The sequence below is a fragment of the Juglans regia genome, chromosome 9, assembly GCF_001411555.2.
Source record: "Juglans regia cultivar Chandler chromosome 9, Walnut 2.0, whole genome shotgun sequence".
Classification (NCBI taxonomy): Eukaryota; Viridiplantae; Streptophyta; class Magnoliopsida; order Fagales; family Juglandaceae; genus Juglans; species Juglans regia.
Window position 1 is genome coordinate 13,336,780 of NC_049909.1, and position 18,803 is coordinate 13,355,582.

At 36.6% G+C, this 18,803-nt stretch overlaps 1 protein-coding gene and 1 long non-coding RNA gene across 2 annotated transcripts; both read right to left on the reverse strand.

Annotated features, from left to right (window-relative positions):
- Positions 1 to 674: 674 nt before the first annotated feature.
- Positions 675 to 6,383, reverse strand: LOC108986709. Its single transcript, XR_004802377.1, has 3 exons — positions 6,009 to 6,383; positions 5,521 to 5,649; positions 675 to 1,088 (listed from the first exon to the last, which is right to left on the reverse strand). It is a non-coding gene; the product is annotated as an uncharacterized LOC108986709 (long non-coding RNA).
- A 9,779-nt stretch (positions 6,384 to 16,162) lies between these two features.
- On the reverse strand, positions 16,163 to 18,195 carry LOC108980906 (probable pectate lyase 5). Its single transcript, XM_018951956.2, has 4 exons — positions 18,010 to 18,195; positions 17,136 to 17,885; positions 16,894 to 17,032; positions 16,163 to 16,791 (listed from the first exon to the last, which is right to left on the reverse strand). The coding sequence occupies exons 1-4, from the start codon at positions 18,126 to 18,128 to the stop codon at positions 16,570 to 16,572; spliced, it is 1,230 nt and encodes a 409-aa protein (XP_018807501.1). The 5' UTR covers positions 18,129 to 18,195; the 3' UTR covers positions 16,163 to 16,569.
- Positions 18,196 to 18,803: the final 608 nt, after the last annotated feature.

Consider the following 18,803-nt stretch of genomic DNA (forward strand, 5'->3'; position numbering starts at 1 on the left):
TGAGTGGTCAAATCTAGGGGCAAAAACATGGGGCAAACTACCATTTTCTTTTTTGTTTTGTTTGAAAATTTGAAAAAGTTGTAATGATTAGGTAATGATTAGATAAAAAGTTAAAAATGTGAAATTAAAAAGTATTTTGTATTTGAGAAAAATTTGTGATCTTTTTAGATGAGATGAGATCAGTGTCGAAACATAGCCTTAGGTAACCTTAGACTAATAGGGGCGGTAAATCTTGTTTGCTAATCGTGTTCTTGTCGTGTTAAATCATGAATATTATACTATATGAATCAATTCGAACACGACTCATTAAGTTAAATGAGTCAGAATTTCAAAACCTAGCATGACCTATTTAAATAATATGATGACATGACACGACTCATTTCAACCAATTTCAACCCTTTTTATGTGAATGGGCTGAACTGACCTAAATAAACCATTAGATCTGATTAACATAATTCACATAAAACTTAAAATCACAATATCTCCAAAAACTATAATAGTAACAACTAATGAAAAATATCAATAAAATCAATATGTACAATCCAAGCAATAAAAACACCAAAATTAAAATCTCAACAATACCAAATATGAGTATTACTCCAAAATTACAATCTAAACAATAAAAACATAAACATATTATAATAATATTAATGTTACAATCCTAGTAATAATAAACATAAATCTAAACATTTTTAGAACTTGAAGAAGGAAGTGAGCATCCTCTTTGCTCTTGTTGATATTCAACTCCATAACATCTTTAGTTAGCTCGTTTAATTTCATTCTTTGTGTTTCTATTAAAAAAAATGGCATCAATAAGTTTTATGTCAAATAAAATTATTCTATTGCAAGCATGAAAATAAATTATTTAATAAAATAAAAATAACGTTACTTTACTCGCCATATAACCAATCTCTTGTGCAAACTAATGCTTCAACAATATCTCAACAGATAATGACTTGTACATTTGACCATTTTGGTTTAGTTTCCTCATTTTGAAAACTTGCTGAGACATCTTCCAGTGCATACAAGTCAATCAAATCATCATTTTTGCCTTTAATGTACGAGTCATTACCTAATGCCTCCCTCATCTGACATTTAAAAAAATCCAACATGAAAACTAGTCAAGCAACAACTATAACACATCAATATAATGACTACACAACAATTATTGTGCATAAACAACCAAAACAAGCAGTGTTGTAGATACACAACAACCTTTGTACATATCTATTGTGCAACTATAGTAGATAAACAACCAAGTCAAGCAGTGTAGTACATACACAACAACTATTGTGCATATCTATCATGCAATTATAGTAGATAAACAGCCAAAACACAACAACTATAGTAGATAAATAGCAAAAACAAGCAATGTAGTAGATACACATAAACTATTGTGCATATCTATTGTGCAACTATAGTAGAGAAAAAGCTAGAACACAATAATTATAGCAGATACAAAGCAACTATTGCGCATATCCATGATAAGATCAAATATGACTCTTTGAGGACAAAACCAGCATCAAACAAGAAAGTTCTAGTTTCACACCAAACTCAAGAAAGTTAACCTGCTCACCAAAATCATACAAACTTCCATATATGCCAATCACAACCATCACAACCTTCTAATGCCATCACAACCATCACAATCATGACCAATCAATTGCAAACTACAAACTACAAAGGGTTTAACAACTTACCCTTGCCACTTGGCAGAGATGGTAGAGAGGTAGAGAGGGGTAGCCTACAAAGCAAAGAGAAGTAGACCGAGAATGGGGTAGCCAACGTGAGAGATGTGAGACTGAGGTTTTAGAGGGAAGGAGATCGAGAGAGGTGGGAGTGGGGGTGGGGTTAGAGAGCAAGCCGAGCAAGTGAGGTGCAAGACTGGGAAGGGGCAGCATGAGAGAGTAGACTGAGAGAGTGAGGTGCTATCGTGTGAGGCCGGGAGGGGGCGGAGTGAGGTGGGAGTGCAGGCCAAGAGAGAAGAGGTGCGAGACTGGGTGTGGACGTGGGAAGGGGCGGTGTGTGTAAGAGGTTCATGAGAGTGAGATTGAATAGGTTAAATGAATAGGTTAAACTTAGGGTTTTTTGGTTCTTAGGGTTAAGAAGGGTATAAGTGTAATTTTGAGTAAAAATCTAAACGGGTCAAAACATGTTAATTTCGTGTCATGCGGGTTGACATATTAGTAACTCATTTAGAAATCGTGTCTTAACGAGTCAACCTATTTTAACTCGAGCTAGTTAATATCAAACTCAAATCCGTTAATTTCGTGTCATGATAGTGTTAGATTCACAGGTTGTGTCACATATTTTCACCCCTAAACTAATTTACGTGAATGTGCATCATCTGATATATAGTTAAATTGAAAAAAATAATAAATTTAGAATTCTTTATAATTTTATTCAAAGGGAGTGCAGTTATGTATGTAACATTGACATGATTTTTAATGAGGTAACATAGTACAATGATTGATTGTAAAATAAAATGTAAAAGAATTATAAGTGTGTCAATACTTTTATTTGTTGGAAAAGAAAAGGAAAAATCAAAGGCTTCTTCAAATTTAAGAGAACGAATGATGTTTTAATCGAACGTTGGAATATAAAGTCTCATTAACTCACTAAACTGTTTTTTTTTTTTTTTATATATTATTATTATCAAATTTCATGACGTTGGAGATTGGAAAAAGGATGCAAAAGTGAAACGTAGCACCATGCATGCTAGAATAGTACTAAAATGCCTGTCCATTATCTGTGAAATTGGATTCCTTGCTAGAATATCACCCCAAATAGTAATCTCATGTAGAAGTATGGGCCCTCAAAAATCTGATGGACCAAAGTCTAGGGCTAAGCCCAGTACTACCACAATCCCTCGGCCAGCAGCTCTACCCGAATAATCACTGCCAATTCTAACAGTGAGACGCTGTCCATTCCCTGTTTCCTTCACGACTAGGAAAATGATATCTATACAATCATTTAGGCAAATATATTTTAAATGATTGAGAATTTTTGTAAAATAATTTATAAAAATAATTTCGTTTTACAAAAATAACCTTAGTTTAAAATATGATATTATAAAGGATTAATGTAAAAAGAGTTATACGTATATCATTACTCTTATAGCTATCAACGCAATTTTAACTTCAATTATCATATTTTGAATAGAAAAATGAAATTTTGGTTATATAAAATCAAACTATCTCTTCTCATATAATCATAACAATTTTTCTAAATTCTCACATAAAATATAATAAACAATTCAACTTTTTCAAATTCTAAAATAAAAATTATATTGAAAAATTATATTATAACAATATTTTATTTAACTTTTAACAAAACATTTCATCTCATTTTAACTGAGTAACCAAATGATGCTTAATTTTTAATCTATTTCTCAGACTTGGCACCCCATTTATAAGATCAGAGATTCAATTCATATCAAGTCAACTATATAGCTCTTAGTTCTTCCCCTCTATTCTTCTTGTGTTTTGAAATTACTTTACGATTTCATTAAACCCCCACCAAAATGAAATCAATAGAAAATGACAGAATTAATGAAAATGATGCATCATGGAAAAAGAAGAAGAAGAAAATTAAATGACACTTCGGTTTTGGTCAAACTAAGTTCCCTCTAAATTAGGAGTTGCATACTCGTTAGACGTAAACCTATCTTCAACATGCATCCACGCCTTGTCCATCAAAACACGATGCGAGAAAATCAAGTTTAAATGAAAGCTACGTTCATTTCTTGGTAATAGAAATCCATTTAACAAAACTTATCATGAACCTGAGGATGTATTTATAGAAAACATGATGAACCATTAACGACTATGCAGTGTACATACACAGAGAGAGAGAGAGAGAGAGAGAGAGAGAGAGAGAGAGAGAGAGAGAGAGAGAAGTATCCAAGTTTATCTACTAGTATCACGTAAGCATTGGGAAGATTGTAACCTCATAAATTTGGGGAATGGTAGTTTGTGCTGAAGTAGAGGTCCAGATTATGTTTTGAGGTAAATCCATATAGTTACCAAAGAAGTTGCATAACTAAGAGGCAATATTATAATAATCTATGGAGTTTTTAAAAACATCATTATTATGAGTGGCCAAATGGTATTTTATAGGTAGGAAATTAAAAACCTGCTAAGCATAAATCCCTACCTCGGTAACATTAATGTACAAAACGTTAATTGGTTCAGGAAGTCTCACGTAGGACAGCAAATTACCAAGCTTGCATACTAATTTCCTAGTTGTGTTGAATATGCTCCAATAGGTAAATTCAAATGCAATAAACTAGTGAAGCTGTGATCTACAAACTATAGTTATAAGGAAAATCCCCATATACGTTGATCAATGATAATCAATTGTAACATAGACGTCATTGGAAAAAGAAGTGTAAAAAGTTAAAATTTGAAAACTTACAACTTTGAGGTTGATATAAACAAATTGGAGCTAATATTGGCTTGCCTGGTCAATGGGGAAAGGCCATTAAAGTAAGTAGCAATTAGACTTTGGTTAATGGAGCTAATTTCACATACTTTGGTTAATGGGGTACTAAACGAAATTAGACTTAAAATAGCAATTAAAGTAAGTAGGGGAAAGGCCACATTTAACAAATTCATTCAACTAAATAGTAAACTCAAAGAAAACAACCGAGGTTGGGCAAATTTGTTATCTGAGAAAAACTCCAGGCAAATCCCAACCTAGCATAATATCATTGCAGCTAAATTCCCAGAGTCCATCAAGGTTGAGGTACCAACATAATATTTATTGAATGTATCTATCTTTAACTGTCAGTGCAGATTCATATGCTTAAGTATGAGTTGGGTGCATGTGTAACAAAGAGTGTGCTCAGAGAAATATTTAGTCAATTCTATAGGGATTAAGTCAAACGCCAACACCTAGAACTACACAATGGGAAGATGTTTAATATCATCCATTTGACCAAAACATCTTAAACACAACAATTCGCATAACAAATAAAGCACCATATATCTTTTTTGATCAGAACCAGTGCACCCAGTTTTTTAAAAGTAACATGTTACCAAACATGGTATTTTCTAGCACGAACAAATAGCTATATATATGAAATAGGGGTTTCTAGAGTCGTTAGAGTCATCCTCAATTTAGCAAGGTTCCAAAACATGCTTGCAATATTAGCAATTGACATTGAAATCAAACCATGTCTACCAACAAGTTTAGCAAATCCAAAGCAGAAGCTTGAAATAATTAATCTTAAAGGGGTGAAATCAGAACATATTGCTGTGTACTATCTCTAAAGGAATGAAAGCAGCTTCCTATGGCATTAAAGTTTCACCTTCTGATTCTTTAGGAGTGACCTTGGAGCAATTATTAAATCAGAGTAGTTGTGGCTTGCTTGTTGGAACGATGACAAGAAATAATCGTATTCTATATACACATCAGTCTAGGTTAAGTCTCTAAAATATTTATATATATATATATATATATATATATATATATAAGAGTTTGAATATGAGAAACACAAGGAAATTGTTGGAATCATACCTGGAATGAGGAATAGTTGCACATTAGGTAACAAATATCAGAGGTACTCTAGAGTAAGATCTTAGTCTCTTACAAATGTGTTGAAGGGTAATCACTTGTCAACTTTATCTCACTATCAAGATAATGCTTCTATTATAACCAGAAGAGATACAAAGTTAATTAAATACGGGAGTGAAAGATGTGGGTTAGTTGTACACAGCAAACTTAATCACGAATGAAAGCATATCTCAAACCACATATAAGATGTGAGATGCAAAGGTTATAATGATGATGTGAATGTTGCGGGGAAAATGAAGAAAAATGGTAATTGATTGATTCCAATAATATTCAGATTGAGATGGGAGATTTGGGGACAGTCATTGAAAATTTGGCATCAAATTTGGATTCCGGGAAAACACTATTCTAACAGAAAAGTAGCAAATATAAACGTGTTAAAAAATGTGAAATGTAAGACGAAATTGGAAATTAAACAGGGGACAAAAACTCACATAACAGGATTTGCCCCAGAACCGTTGGACATGGCCACACCATTGAATGATAATTTCAGAGGTTCTGTTTAGTGCCCTCCACTGCGGCCTCACAAGGGAGAGTCAGCAACTAGGTGGCCAAGAACCGCATTAAAACTCAGGTAGTTTGATTAAACCATCTAATAAGGGGGCTCGAGTGGGGGAATGAATATCCACGTTGAGGTCTGGCAAAATCGTTCTAGGAGAACTTTTCGGATTGAAGGATTCATGGAGAAGATGGATGGCTGTGGTGAGTAGTTGGCGGTGAATGGTGGCAGAGGACAAGCTAGCTAGGGCATGAGAGTTAGGCAAATTTTGCCTTCGCGGGAGTCAATGTATTCCACAGGAAATTAAGAGACAGAGGAGAGGGAATAGACATCGAGGGAAAAGATTAAAAACATTGAAAGTTATTACAGTGACAAATATAGCCACAATAAGCAAAACAATACTGTTATGTTTTTGTGGCAATATATTTTCGCCGTTAAAACACAATACTTGTTGTAATAGATTATATTTGTTCATAATTATTATGACAAAGTCATTTCTGCTGGAATAAGTTTGTTATTCTGGCACTACGTTAAAGCGACAGATATGGGATGTCAATACAGCAAAAAATGCTTATTTTCTACGTGATCTTTGTCGCCGGAAATAAAGTTGGCCGCAAAACCAACTTTCTGTTGTAGTGAGTCTTGAACCGATGGCTTGCAAATCTCTTAAAAGGCATAAATTTGTAGAAATATATATGATCATTTGGAATAATGAAAATGCCAATTTTGAAAGTCTAATGTATAAATTCAAAGAAAAATTATGATTAAGTACTACTGTAATTTCCCCTTAAATATTACGTACTGAAATGAGCTACCAATTTAATTAATGTATCTTATCCAATAATTAAATACGGATTTATATATATGAGCAGTGGACCCTTGAATAATGTTAGCTAGCTAGCTATGTTTGTATAATGATTAATTCCTTGTTCTTCTGATTTTGCTAAGGCTTGATCTACTTTTGAAAATGGATCATTAATTAGTAGTTTCCTGCTTCTTGAGGGAACATTAATGACCCATAAGGTCTTGAATGAAACAGTACATGACTACCAAATTAAAACTTGAACTATCATAACTGGTTCAGCCCCAATATTGTCTTCGTTGCTCTTCACTGCAATGATCAGTGCTAGCTGCTTTAATTACTATTTAATTTACTGTAGCATGCATGCATGCATGATGGGATAGGGGAGCAGTACTAATAATATTCGTCATTCTCCAAGTTGCATGTTGCAGATTAAACCAACATTAATAATTCATCAAGTTCTTATAATTATTCAGATTTTGAAGGTGTCAACTCTCATCAACTGATCTCTAACTGGTTCTAATGATCGGTATAAATATATATTAGCATTGTGGGTTAGTTTGATCGTCAAGTTGCATTGGGTCCGGTTTAGGCCTCATGTTTTTCTTGGGTCTTGAACCGGCCGTGATTCTCTGGCGAGGGTACTATTGATCTCATGAAAGACAGACAGACAGTCATCATGCATGCATGGACCGACGCCTCCCATGAGAATTACCTATGATCACCATGTGATGAGATTCTGGTGTGCGAGAGGGTGCATGCATGCTTTATATATATATATATATATATATATATATATAGATATATATTTAGATATATGATTGTGATCACCCAATAACATTACATTCCTTCATTTTCAACCAAGTGCGGCCTGCTGCCACATGTTTGGATCCCCCACATACATGTTTATCATCAAGAATATAAACCCATTTTTATATGGACTATCTATCTTGCATGCGATGGTGACACACTAACTTGGCCAACTTAGAGTAGTGTGAGGCAGCAAGATTCGTGTTCTTTATCATCAATACTACGAGATCAGTTGGGACATTTGTATTGTCGCTCATATGACACACACAGCTTGGACAAAAGCCACATGGAAGGAGGACCATTTCTGTGCTTTTCAAGTCACAGAATACATGATCATTCATACCCCTTAATTCTAAAGTTCTTACTTCGCTAGTCTATGGAGCATTCATTTTAATAACTAACATCAGGTCATATATTCTTCGCACTGTACTGATTTCGTATTGTTCATCAAGTACTAGCCATTCCTTTTAAAAGTCGATGGATAATAGCACGTCAACATAGTAGTATAAGAGTGGAACGAGAGCGCACTATATATTTAACATTTTTTTAGAGCATCGATCGAGCACGTCTAGATCAGGATAAATGTTATGATAATGACTTATATTGCAGGTCTTGTGAATGGATCGATGAGCTGCCTGTTCAATAGATTTATGAGATCCTTTTATGGACCAATCTAACCTTCCACTATTTTCTTATGCACATCTTACATAATGAAAATAATTCTCATTTGGACGAAATAGATATGTTTTCAGAGAGAGTTAGCCGCATGTGATTACAATACAAAGTGCGAATGAGAATTAGGTATTACAGGGGTATGAATATCTGGATTCATTGCCTGGGGAAAAAAAACACTGCATATCATTGTGTACAGATAAAGATTATACAACGTGGAGATCATGAGAAAATGAAGGAAAATTGGTGTCAAACTCATGCAGATCGAGATTAGATGTACATAATGATCAGATAAATCTGGCATGAACTTAAACTCAGAAAAAAAGGGCAATTTGGATTCACAATATTAGTGGTTGAACCCAAAGATATCATAATGTGGCGGTGCAACAACACACACAAGACTTTTCTCATTAACCAAACAAAAAAGAAAAGAAAAGAAAAGAAATGAGAAGAAATGAAAGAAAGTCTCGATCAGTAGGCCCAGCTGAAATGCTGATGTGAGAGGATATCGATGGATGTGAATGGAATGGAGTGCTCCATAGCTGGATCAGAACTAAAAACTGTGTACAGAAATACTTTGCATGCATTCATGTACTGGGAACTCGATAGGGATAGGTCTATTTAGCCATCATATGAATGAGGCTTACTTTATTATTGTACCCTACTCTCAGCATGCATGTGCATAGCTTTGCTGCATCATGGCTAGCTAGGAAAGGGACATTACGTACATATATAATATATATATATATATATATATGTGTGTGTGTGTGAACCTTGATTGACGCAAACTTTGTCAAACTTATAGTTGTAACCAATTTTAGTCAACAACAAACGGCTCCATCAAAAGATGATCCCATTTCAAAGTTTTGCATGTGCTCTCTCCTTTATTTCTCTCCTCCCAACCTATTATTCTTCCCCACGTTAATTCCCAAGTGGCCCCCCCACCCCTCCCTCTGCATGCACAATTATCGAAGGAGATCAGACAGAGATAATTTTTCCTCTTGTTTTGGAGGGTGAGTAGATTTGGTGGGATGCTCTCCCGCCATCTCCGTTTGAATGGCAAGAGAAGATATATATAGGACCCACTTCTCGAGTTGGTGATCTTGAATTGTTTGTAATTCAAAAAAAAAAAAATTGTAAGAAATCCTAATTAGCTTGTTATTAATAACACTAAAATATCATCTATGGCAGATGAAAACTTACCAAATGAAGATGAAGACTTAACAACTGAAAACCCTTCTATCATGGCAACGACTACCACAACCATATTGGCTGAGGATCCTCCCGATCTCTCATGCAACGACTAATTCTTCATTTTGCCAACTTTATATTTTTGCAAGTTACCTTGTTTATCTAGTCTCATAGTACAATATCTCTTTTATTGATGAATACGAAATTTTTTCGGTTCCTTTCAAATTCTCTAGGGATTTGGGTCGTTTCTAGGGTTTGATGCATGGTGAACCCCACCGCTCCATCGACCTCCTCGGCAGGACAGCCTTCCGGTCACTTGGGTAAGGATCAGGAGAAGGTGGGCTAGCTAGACGTGGGGCTTAGAAAAACTGCAGGGGCTGGTTTGCTCAAGGGTATGTGGATATAGTTGTCAATCGGCCTTAACCTTTGCCTAAGGTTGAACTTCTATTTTGTGAACCATGTTTCAATGAGGGGGAGATGTTTTCATGTTTTCTCAATCTAAGATCATTAAATCTGCTAAGCCTTTTCGTTATGTAGTCGTGTTAAAATTCTTACGTCGTCGTCCATTGTTAGATCATGTCCGTGGGTTCATAAAAAGTCGATGGGGTCTTCGTTCGATGCCTGTGGTGGGACAATTGAAGAATCCATGTAATGTGTTGACCAGGTTATCAAATGAGGATGATTTTGTGAGTGTGATGGCTCGCGGTAATGTTGATTTGGTAGGTGTGCCTTATAAGGTTTTCCATTGGACTCCAAGATTTAATGAAGATGAAGACTCTCCTTTAATTCCTATTTAGATCTCTTTACCAGGTCTCCTTTCAAACTATTTTCATTATTCCCTTCTGAGAAGCATTGGCAGAGGGTTTGAGCATTTTTTGAAAAGCGATAATGCAATGGCTTGCGTTACGAGACCTGTGGCTGCACGTATTTGTGTGGAGATGGATGTTTCATTACCTTTGTGGCATCATTTTTGGTTAGGTCCTCTAGGCCTTGAATCCAGTCATTATCAAGAAATGGTGTATGAATCTGCTCCGGTGTTTTGTAGTTGGTGTCGAGGCCATGTGGAACAAAAATGTGCCTTGAAAGGTGTTATGAAAGGCAAACTGAAAATGGTGAAGGAGGAAAGAGGTAGAGGTATTGCGAAACAAGTCTGGAAAGTAGTTGGAGAAAAAAAAAAACTTGACGAGGGGAAGAAGAGTTTGAGTGAGGAAGGTGAACGTAGAAATCCTACAAAACGAAAGGAAATTCTAGATCGGATTAGAAGTAGGAATAAAGAGCAGGAACAACGTCATATGAAGATACTTTTCGTGTCTTCTAATGGGGTTATTATGACCAAAAACCAATTTAATCTGGAAGTGGAACCAATGGTACTGAAGGAAAGAATGGAAGTGGGTGTAGAAAAGGGTTCGGGGCGTCTGGATAGTCATAAATGGAGGCTAACACTCTGATGGGCTCTTCAGAGTGTTCGTCAAAACCATCTTGGTTTGAACAATCAGAGAAAATGGCTAGTAAATAAGTTTTTTATGAAGTTGCTGACTGCTTTCCTTCCCCGAGAAGCTCGTTGAAGCTCATAGATGAAGTTTTGGAGTATGAATTATGTCATATGTCAGATAGGGGGTTTGTAGAGGAAGAAGATCATATGGGGTTGACGAGATAGTATCGTCACTCCTTATCAGAAAAGGAAGATCAGGAGGATGAGATTGAAGAGTTGGCTGCCAAATGTCATGAATCAGATAGTGAGGTTGACGTTCCAATTAAATATCTTCGGGGTGTGAAAAAGAAGAAAGCCACTATTGTTCTTGAATGAACAACACGTTCCAATAAACATTATTGATTAAATGAATATTCTTATTTGAAATATTAGAGGTATTTGTTCGTTAAAGGCTAACCTATGGCTTTATATTAATAAACACTGATCATTGGTGGTAGTTTTGTTAGAATCTTTTCTTTATTTAATAAGTGTTTTTGATGGGCACAATGGTTGCATCTTCCAAATTTTTGTCATAATGTAGAGGAGGGAGGTAAAGTTTGGCTTTTCTGGGCCGATGGGATTGACTTTCAGATGCATTCGGTAATGGACCAAGCATAATCAGGATGGAGTTCTCATGGAAATACTCGGGTGTTAGCTACTTTTTTATGCGAGTTGTTTCCAAAGGCAGCAGCGTGAATTATGGAATTATCTATGTGATATCGATGTGGATAGACGACCTTGGTTTCTCGGAGGTGATTTTAATATTATTCATTCAAAAAAAGAAAAAGTTGGTGATATTTTTCGGTCCTCTCATGCTTGCCTTGAATTTAACAATTGTATTCAAGATTGTGGTTTAATAGACCTTCTTTCAACTGGTCATCGGTTTTCTTGGTGTAATGGGTGGTTAAGGGGTGGTAGAATTTGGGCACGGCTTGATAGAGTGTTGGTGAATTCGAATTTTTTGTCAAAATTTCTAGAAGGAAGAATGGAATATTTACCTCGTACGTCATCGGACCATTGTCCAATGATTACTTAATAGGATCATGAACGTCAACGTCAGGTTGGTCTTAAGCCATTCCGTTTTCAAAGAATGTGGTACTCTCATGAGAATTTCCTTTCTGTGGTTCAGGAGTGCTGGGCGTAGGATGTGCAAGGATGTCCTATGGTGTAGGTTAGTGTGAAACTAAAGAAATTGAAACAAATCTTGAGAGAGTGGAATTTTGAGGTTTTTGGCAGGGTGGATTCGGATATAAAAGTTATTGAAGAAGAATTGATGGCACTTGAGCAAAATCTCATGTTAAATTATCCTTAGGAGATGGAAGCTGAACCATTACGTTGCAACAAAAGCATCTCCATTATTTACATAGAGAAGAAATAATGGGACGTCAAAAATTGCAATTAAAGTGCCTTTGGGAAGGGGATGCTAATACATCTTTTTTTCATACTTCGTTAAATTGTAAAAAAAATTATAAAGTGCTAGACAAAATGACCCTTAAAGATGGTAGAGATTTAGAGTCGACTGATGCAATTCTTGATGGGGCGGTGGAATTTTTCAAAAATCAGCTTATGACAATGGTTGTGTTCGTTGATGAGCCAGGTATGAATTTGTTGTTTCCTATAATTTCAAATAAGGATAATATATCTTTGTGTAGAACTCTTGTGATGGCGAAGTTGAAGGAGGCACTATGGTCCATTCCACAAGATATTAGTCCTGGTCCTGACGGGTTCTTGGCAAGTTTTTTCCAAAATGCTTGAGATATCATCAAAGAGGATTTATTGAAGATGGCTATAGAATTTTTTGAAGGGAAGCCTTTATCAACTTTCTTTGGTGCTACTAATATTGTCTTACTCCCAAAAGTTGAAGATCCGAATAACTTCTCAAAATTTCGACCTATAAGTTTGTGTTCAGTAGGGTACAAGATTTTGGCTAAGTTGTTGGTGTCCAAGTTATCGTCGTTCATGGAGAAGTTAATTTCAGAAGAGTAGTCGGCATTTCTAAAGGGGCGTAGTATTTTTTATAACATTTCTCTTGCCCAATAACTTGTTCACATCATTAACAAGAAAGCGAAAGATGGTAACATCATGATTAAAACTGATATGGCAAAGGCGTATGATAGGGTGAACTAGAAATTTTTAATGGATGTTATGCGAAGGTTGGGTTTTCGGAACAATGGAGGGGCTTGATTTTCAATTGTATTTAATCTCCTATGTGCTTGGTTATGTTAAATGGATCGACAAAAGGTTTTTTCAAGCCATCATGTGGTCTACGCCAAGGTGATCCGATATCGCCATATCTATTTATTTTATCCCAAGAACTTCTTTCACGTATGATTCGAGATGATTTCCAAAGGGGGAATTTCAAGTTGGTTTATTCTCATGGGAGTTCGTCGATTTCTCATTTGTTGTACACTGATGATATTCTTATTTTTGCAAATGGAGAAAAAAAAATCGGTGACTCATTTGATGAAGACGTTACATGCTTATGAATCCATGTTGGGGCAGTTGGTGAGTCCTCCTAAATCCTCTATTTTTTTCTCATCAAAATTTCCTCTTCATAGGAAAGTAGAGGTGCTGCGACTAACTAGTTTTGTAGAAGGAAAATGGCCTTGTATCCATTTAGGAGTGCCGCTACATGTGGGGTGGATTACCATCCGGCTTTTTGAACCGTTGATTATGAAAGTTAAAAAAAAAAAATTGGCGGGAAGGAAGAGTAAAATGCTATCATTTTGGGGGTAAAATCACTCTTATCAAACATGTTTTATCTTGCATGCCAATTCATATCTTATTAGTTATGAACCTGCCGAAGGGAGTGTTGAAAGCTCTAACATCTATTTTCTCAAATTGGGTGGCCTGGAAAAATATTTGTCTTCCGGTGGAGGAAGGTAAACTAGGTATAAGAGATCTTTCTGAAGTTCAAACTTCGTTGTTCTTGAGATTTTCTTGGAAATTGCTTGAGGGTAATTATTGTTGGGCGAGGTTTTTCAAGGCAAAATATGTGGGAGATAACCATCTAGCCTCTGTTTCTAATTCTGTTGGATCATGATTTTGGAAGGGAGTTATGTCAGTGATGCCGATTGTTGTTAAAAACTCAAGAGTCTTGGTTCGGCAAGGTGAGATGAATTTCTGGTTTGATAATTGGTTGGGAGATGAAGCTATTATTGAGTCTCATGAGGTCGTGGGGGACTCACAGCTGAAAGTTGCTAAGATTCTAAACTCCTCGGGCTGGGATATTAACATGTTATCTTCTTTGGTACCTGCGGATTTAGTTGAAAATTTTTTAGCATGGCAGGGGAAGGTGCGAATTGGCAAAGACATTTTGATCTAGCAACCAAATCTAGATGGGATATTCTCGACTAAATAGGCTTGGCAACTAATTCGATCTCATGGAAATATTTGTCTGTGGCACAAATGGTTATGGCATAAAAATGTTCCCAATAAAATGTCGTTTGTTTGTTGGCGAGCACGAAAAGAAGCTTTACCTGTGGATGCTATGATTGCTAAGCTTGGGATATCATTGGTTTCAAAATGTAATTGATGTGTCATGTCTAAGCAGGAAACAATTGATCATGTGTTATGTGGAGGTGAGTTGGCAACTAAAGTCTGGGATTATTTTGCTGCCATGGTGGGAATTTGTTTACCTCAAGTTTGGTCATGGCAAGGGATTCTTAACTTCTGGTGGCTTCATGCGTCGCTTTCTTCTCAAGCTGGATTATGTTGTGGTCTAATTCCTATTTTGATTACTTGGGCATTATAGAGAGCACGGTGTGATGTGAGAATGGAAGCTAAAATCTCAAATTGGCGTGGTATTGTTATGCGGGTTAAGGGCGCTTTGATAGATATTTTTTCTCAAGATTGAAAGTTCAAGAAATTCCAGTTGAAAGATTTGAAGATATTCCAGGAGTTAAATTGTCCTCTGGCACGATTGTTTAGAAAAAGCTAAAGGTCGTGACTTGGTCTAAACCAATAAGGGGTTGTTTCAAACTTAATGTAGATGGTAGCTCAATTGGGAAAGCTGCTGCTGCAGCAAGTTGTGGGAGGCATTATTCAGGACTCAACTAGCTGTATTTTGGCTGGTTTTGTGCATCATTATAGGGTGTCTTCTAATACTATTGTGGAAGGACGTGCGTTATTTGATGGCTTAAGACTGGTTCAACAAATGGGAATCAAAGACCTTATGGTGGAATTATATTTGTCTGTGGTGGTGGGATGGATCCAAACTGGTGTATGTAATTTTTGGAATATGTGGAATTTTTTGAAAGAAATTAACGCTGTATTTTACTCCATTAATTATAGTATATGTCATATCTACCGAGAAGGAAATATGGTAGTGGACTTCCTAGCCAAGGAGGGTGCCAAAAAACAAAAATTGGGTATTTTCTAGATCAGAAATTAGAACCGGAATGCTACGAGGTCTTTTGCGCACGGATCGTTGGGAACTTTCTTATTTACGCTAGTAATTCTTTGCTTATTATTTGGTGTAAATGGTAGTTTCTCTGCCTTAGTGAGGATCTTGCAATAAAATATCCTCCTTTTGATTAAAAAAAAAAAAGTCTCTTGTATTAATGTAATGAATATTATAAATAGCAATGATAGATTCTCAACACACTCACGATGACTGAAATATTTTGTCAAACAACTTGAGCTCTTATCGTCCTTAGTTATAAGTATAAGATCATCCTGTAAATTTTGGTGAGAGTTTAATACTTCATACCAGAATTGATGAGCCGAAGAATCCAAAGTAACTAATGTTCTTTTGGAATGGACGCTTTGGATTTATTGCATTACTTTTACAGGTCTCTTTTTTTTTGCTTGTACGGGAATGACAAATGAAGCCCTACTTGGCTATTTTTGTCGTGTAGTGAATTCGGTAACAGTTAAAAGTGGTAGTTGGACCTTCCTAATCACGTATATTAATAGAATAATGATAGAGTTACCCATATTAATATGACTGGTAGGGTTGAAACTCTTCCTTTGTCTTAACTACCATTTTTTTCTTGATTGTCTTTCGGGTCTGCTTCTTTTCTCTTCTGTTTTTTTTTTCTACCCTGCTGGTCCGCTGGAGTTGTTCGAGGTTCTTTGAGTTTTGTGTTGTGTCTCATGAGAGAGAGAGAGAGAGAGAGAGAGAGAGAGAGAGAGAGAGAGCTTTGATATAAAAGTTATAAATAGATCATTTAGTATAGCAACACTTCTGCACTTGCTTCCTCTAAGACCACTGTGATTCGCAAGCAGAATCCACACGAGATAGGTCTAAGGACTGAAGAGTAACAGGCCGAGGTTGTACATTGTGACCATCAGAATCGAGTCAAAAGTGGAAAAAAGAAAGAAAAAAAGAGTGAAAATAAATGGGTAGAAAGAGAAAAACATGGAGGAGTGAAGAAAAAGCCAAGAAAAGTAAATCCTAGAGATCATTGACATTTGACCCCAAGCTTCTTGTGCCCTTTTCTTTTTTACTTCCCCCCCTCCCTTCACTCTCTACTAAAATTTTCTACATATTTAGCCTCTCAACTAGACTTCAAATCACTTGCAAGGATTGTTGATGAGATATCACAATCAGCAATGAGAACCCTTCCTGCAATTTAGTGCACCTGCACTCGTTGTAATTGTGCCAACAAGAGCAGACGGTCTTGCTCCTAAGCTCGAAGCCTTGGCATAGCTTGATGAAGCCCCAGCACCTGATGCTGTAAAAAATGCACCATTCAGCAATAGGTCTCCTTCAGACCTCCAATTCCAGTGCTTCCAATTACTTTCTGGAGCATCCTCATGTTTGGTCACCTGCAGAAATTCACAGTTTCGAGACATATATCAGTAACAATAGTACATGTGACTCCTTTTGTCATTTCCAATCATACCAACTAATGTGTCACATTTTTTCACCTCTTTGCTGAATCTGTCATCTGGTGCAGCAAATCTGTTCCCTTGGCTATTAATGGTAGGGGAAGCACTCCCTCCAATGGCATACATTTCCCAGTGAGTGTAGTCATTGTTCACCACATGGAAGTACCCTAGCCTACATCTGCATATGTGAAAGAATATACCCTCAACAACACAAAAATAAAGCAATCCAACATACAAGTCACACTTCTTTTGCTTTTGGGACTTCTTTTTTTTTTTTTTACCTTGGCATTCTTTGGACAAGCCCCTCCCCAAAGTGATTGAAGGCGATGGTCACCTGCATGCCCTTGTCCTGAGTGTAGGAATCGCTGTGACCCAACAACATCACCTTGTCATGGTGTGTCATGTAATTGTTTGAGATGGTAATGGCTGTGGAACCATGAATTGCATCAATCAACCCATCATCACAGTTTGACAGTGAACAATGGTCCACCCATACGTGGCTCCCACCAAAGATGGACACCCCATCACCGTCCGATACTGTCCTCCACCCATAGTGCCGTGGGGAGCTCCTCACCATAGCATTTCCCCCTTGCTTACAGTCATGTAGGTGTATGCCATGAATGATAATATTACTCACAAACTGAACAGTGATGCATGGACCCCCAGCAATGTGCACACTCGCTCCCCTCCCATCAATGGTCTTAAACGAATTCATAATCAGCTCTTCCTTCAACTTTATCACCATATCTCGTGCAAAGATAATCCACAATGGCTCATCTTGAACCACAGCATATCTCAGAGTCCCCGGCTTTGGGTTCACTGCATCTTTATCGCTGCTGTCTGTGACCACGTAAATCTTGCCATTTTTTCCTCCAATGGCGTTTCTGCCAAACCCAATAGCACAATCAGCCAGCCTCTGGCGGTTCTTCTCCCAATTGGGGTCACACCGCCAGCAATCGTCGATTGGGTTGCCCGTCCCGCAAGAAAGATAACCCAAGTTCCTCCTAGCCTTAGACGCATTGTTGATGCTCCTGAAATTAACAAAAAAAAATGTGACATTTTTTTAACATTAGCATGCAAAGTAGCCATTTTTTAGTACCATTCCGTACCCAGAAACAAACACTAAAAGAAAGTCATGTTGGTGGAGGCTCATACCTTTGTACTTCTTTTACTACTAGCTCAGGATCCTGAACTGGGGAGGAGGAAATGAGGGTTGGGAGCAGGACAGAGAAGAGGAAGGTGATGAGAAAGAGCGGAGGAGGAGGGATTGCCATTTTCCTGTTGTGTGATAGGAAATGTGCGAGAGAGCAAAAGGAGGTTGAGTGATGATGATGAATGGAGGAGTGGAGCGTATGTATATATAAAGAAATTTAAAGCCGGGCTAAATGGTATGATTTAACTAAACATGTGGGTCCAAAGGTGCTCGTGATTTCTGGTTTTAAGGGATTCTCCATCAATTTTGGGTAGTTTTTTGCCGTTAAGCGAAGCAAGCCATGAATGATGGTGGAAAAAAAATAATAACATCAAAAGGAAAATCGTTTACAGGATCATGAACAAATTCTTTAGAACAATTGCCATTCTTTTTTTAGGTAGAAATATCCACTTAGAATGTGTACAGCATCAAACATCATTGAGATGATAAAAGACAAAGAGTAGCATTCATCTTCTTTTTATCAAGTGAGAACATAAAACAGACTCAGTTTTCTTACATCTTCTACAAACAGAGTCTCCACATGGCTTAGATTCTATGATTTTCCATACAAGTATATTGTGCTTTTCTACATCAATTTTCTATTTTTTTTTTAATTAAAGTTAGAAGCTACAGAGTGTGATAATCATTTTCTTTCCACCATTTTCACCCCTAGAATTGAGGTTTGAATAACCCAAATACTCATAATATATTCTCTTTGCACAACAAAACTCACATGCAACCAAGTCATTAACAAAAA

Coding starts and splice junctions, on each gene's coding strand:
- LOC108980906 (XM_018951956.2), bottom strand. CDS start 18,128: ATGGCAATCCCTCCTCCTCCGCTCTTTCTCATCACCTTCCTCTTCTCT. Junction 17,886..18,009: donor GTAGTAAAAGAAGTACAAAG/GTATGAGCCTCC, acceptor TGTTAATTTCAG/GAGCATCAACAATGCGTCTA. Junction 17,033..17,135: donor CTTGTCCAAAGAATGCCAAG/GTAAAAAAAAAA, acceptor TCACATATGCAG/ATGTAGGCTAGGGTACTTCC.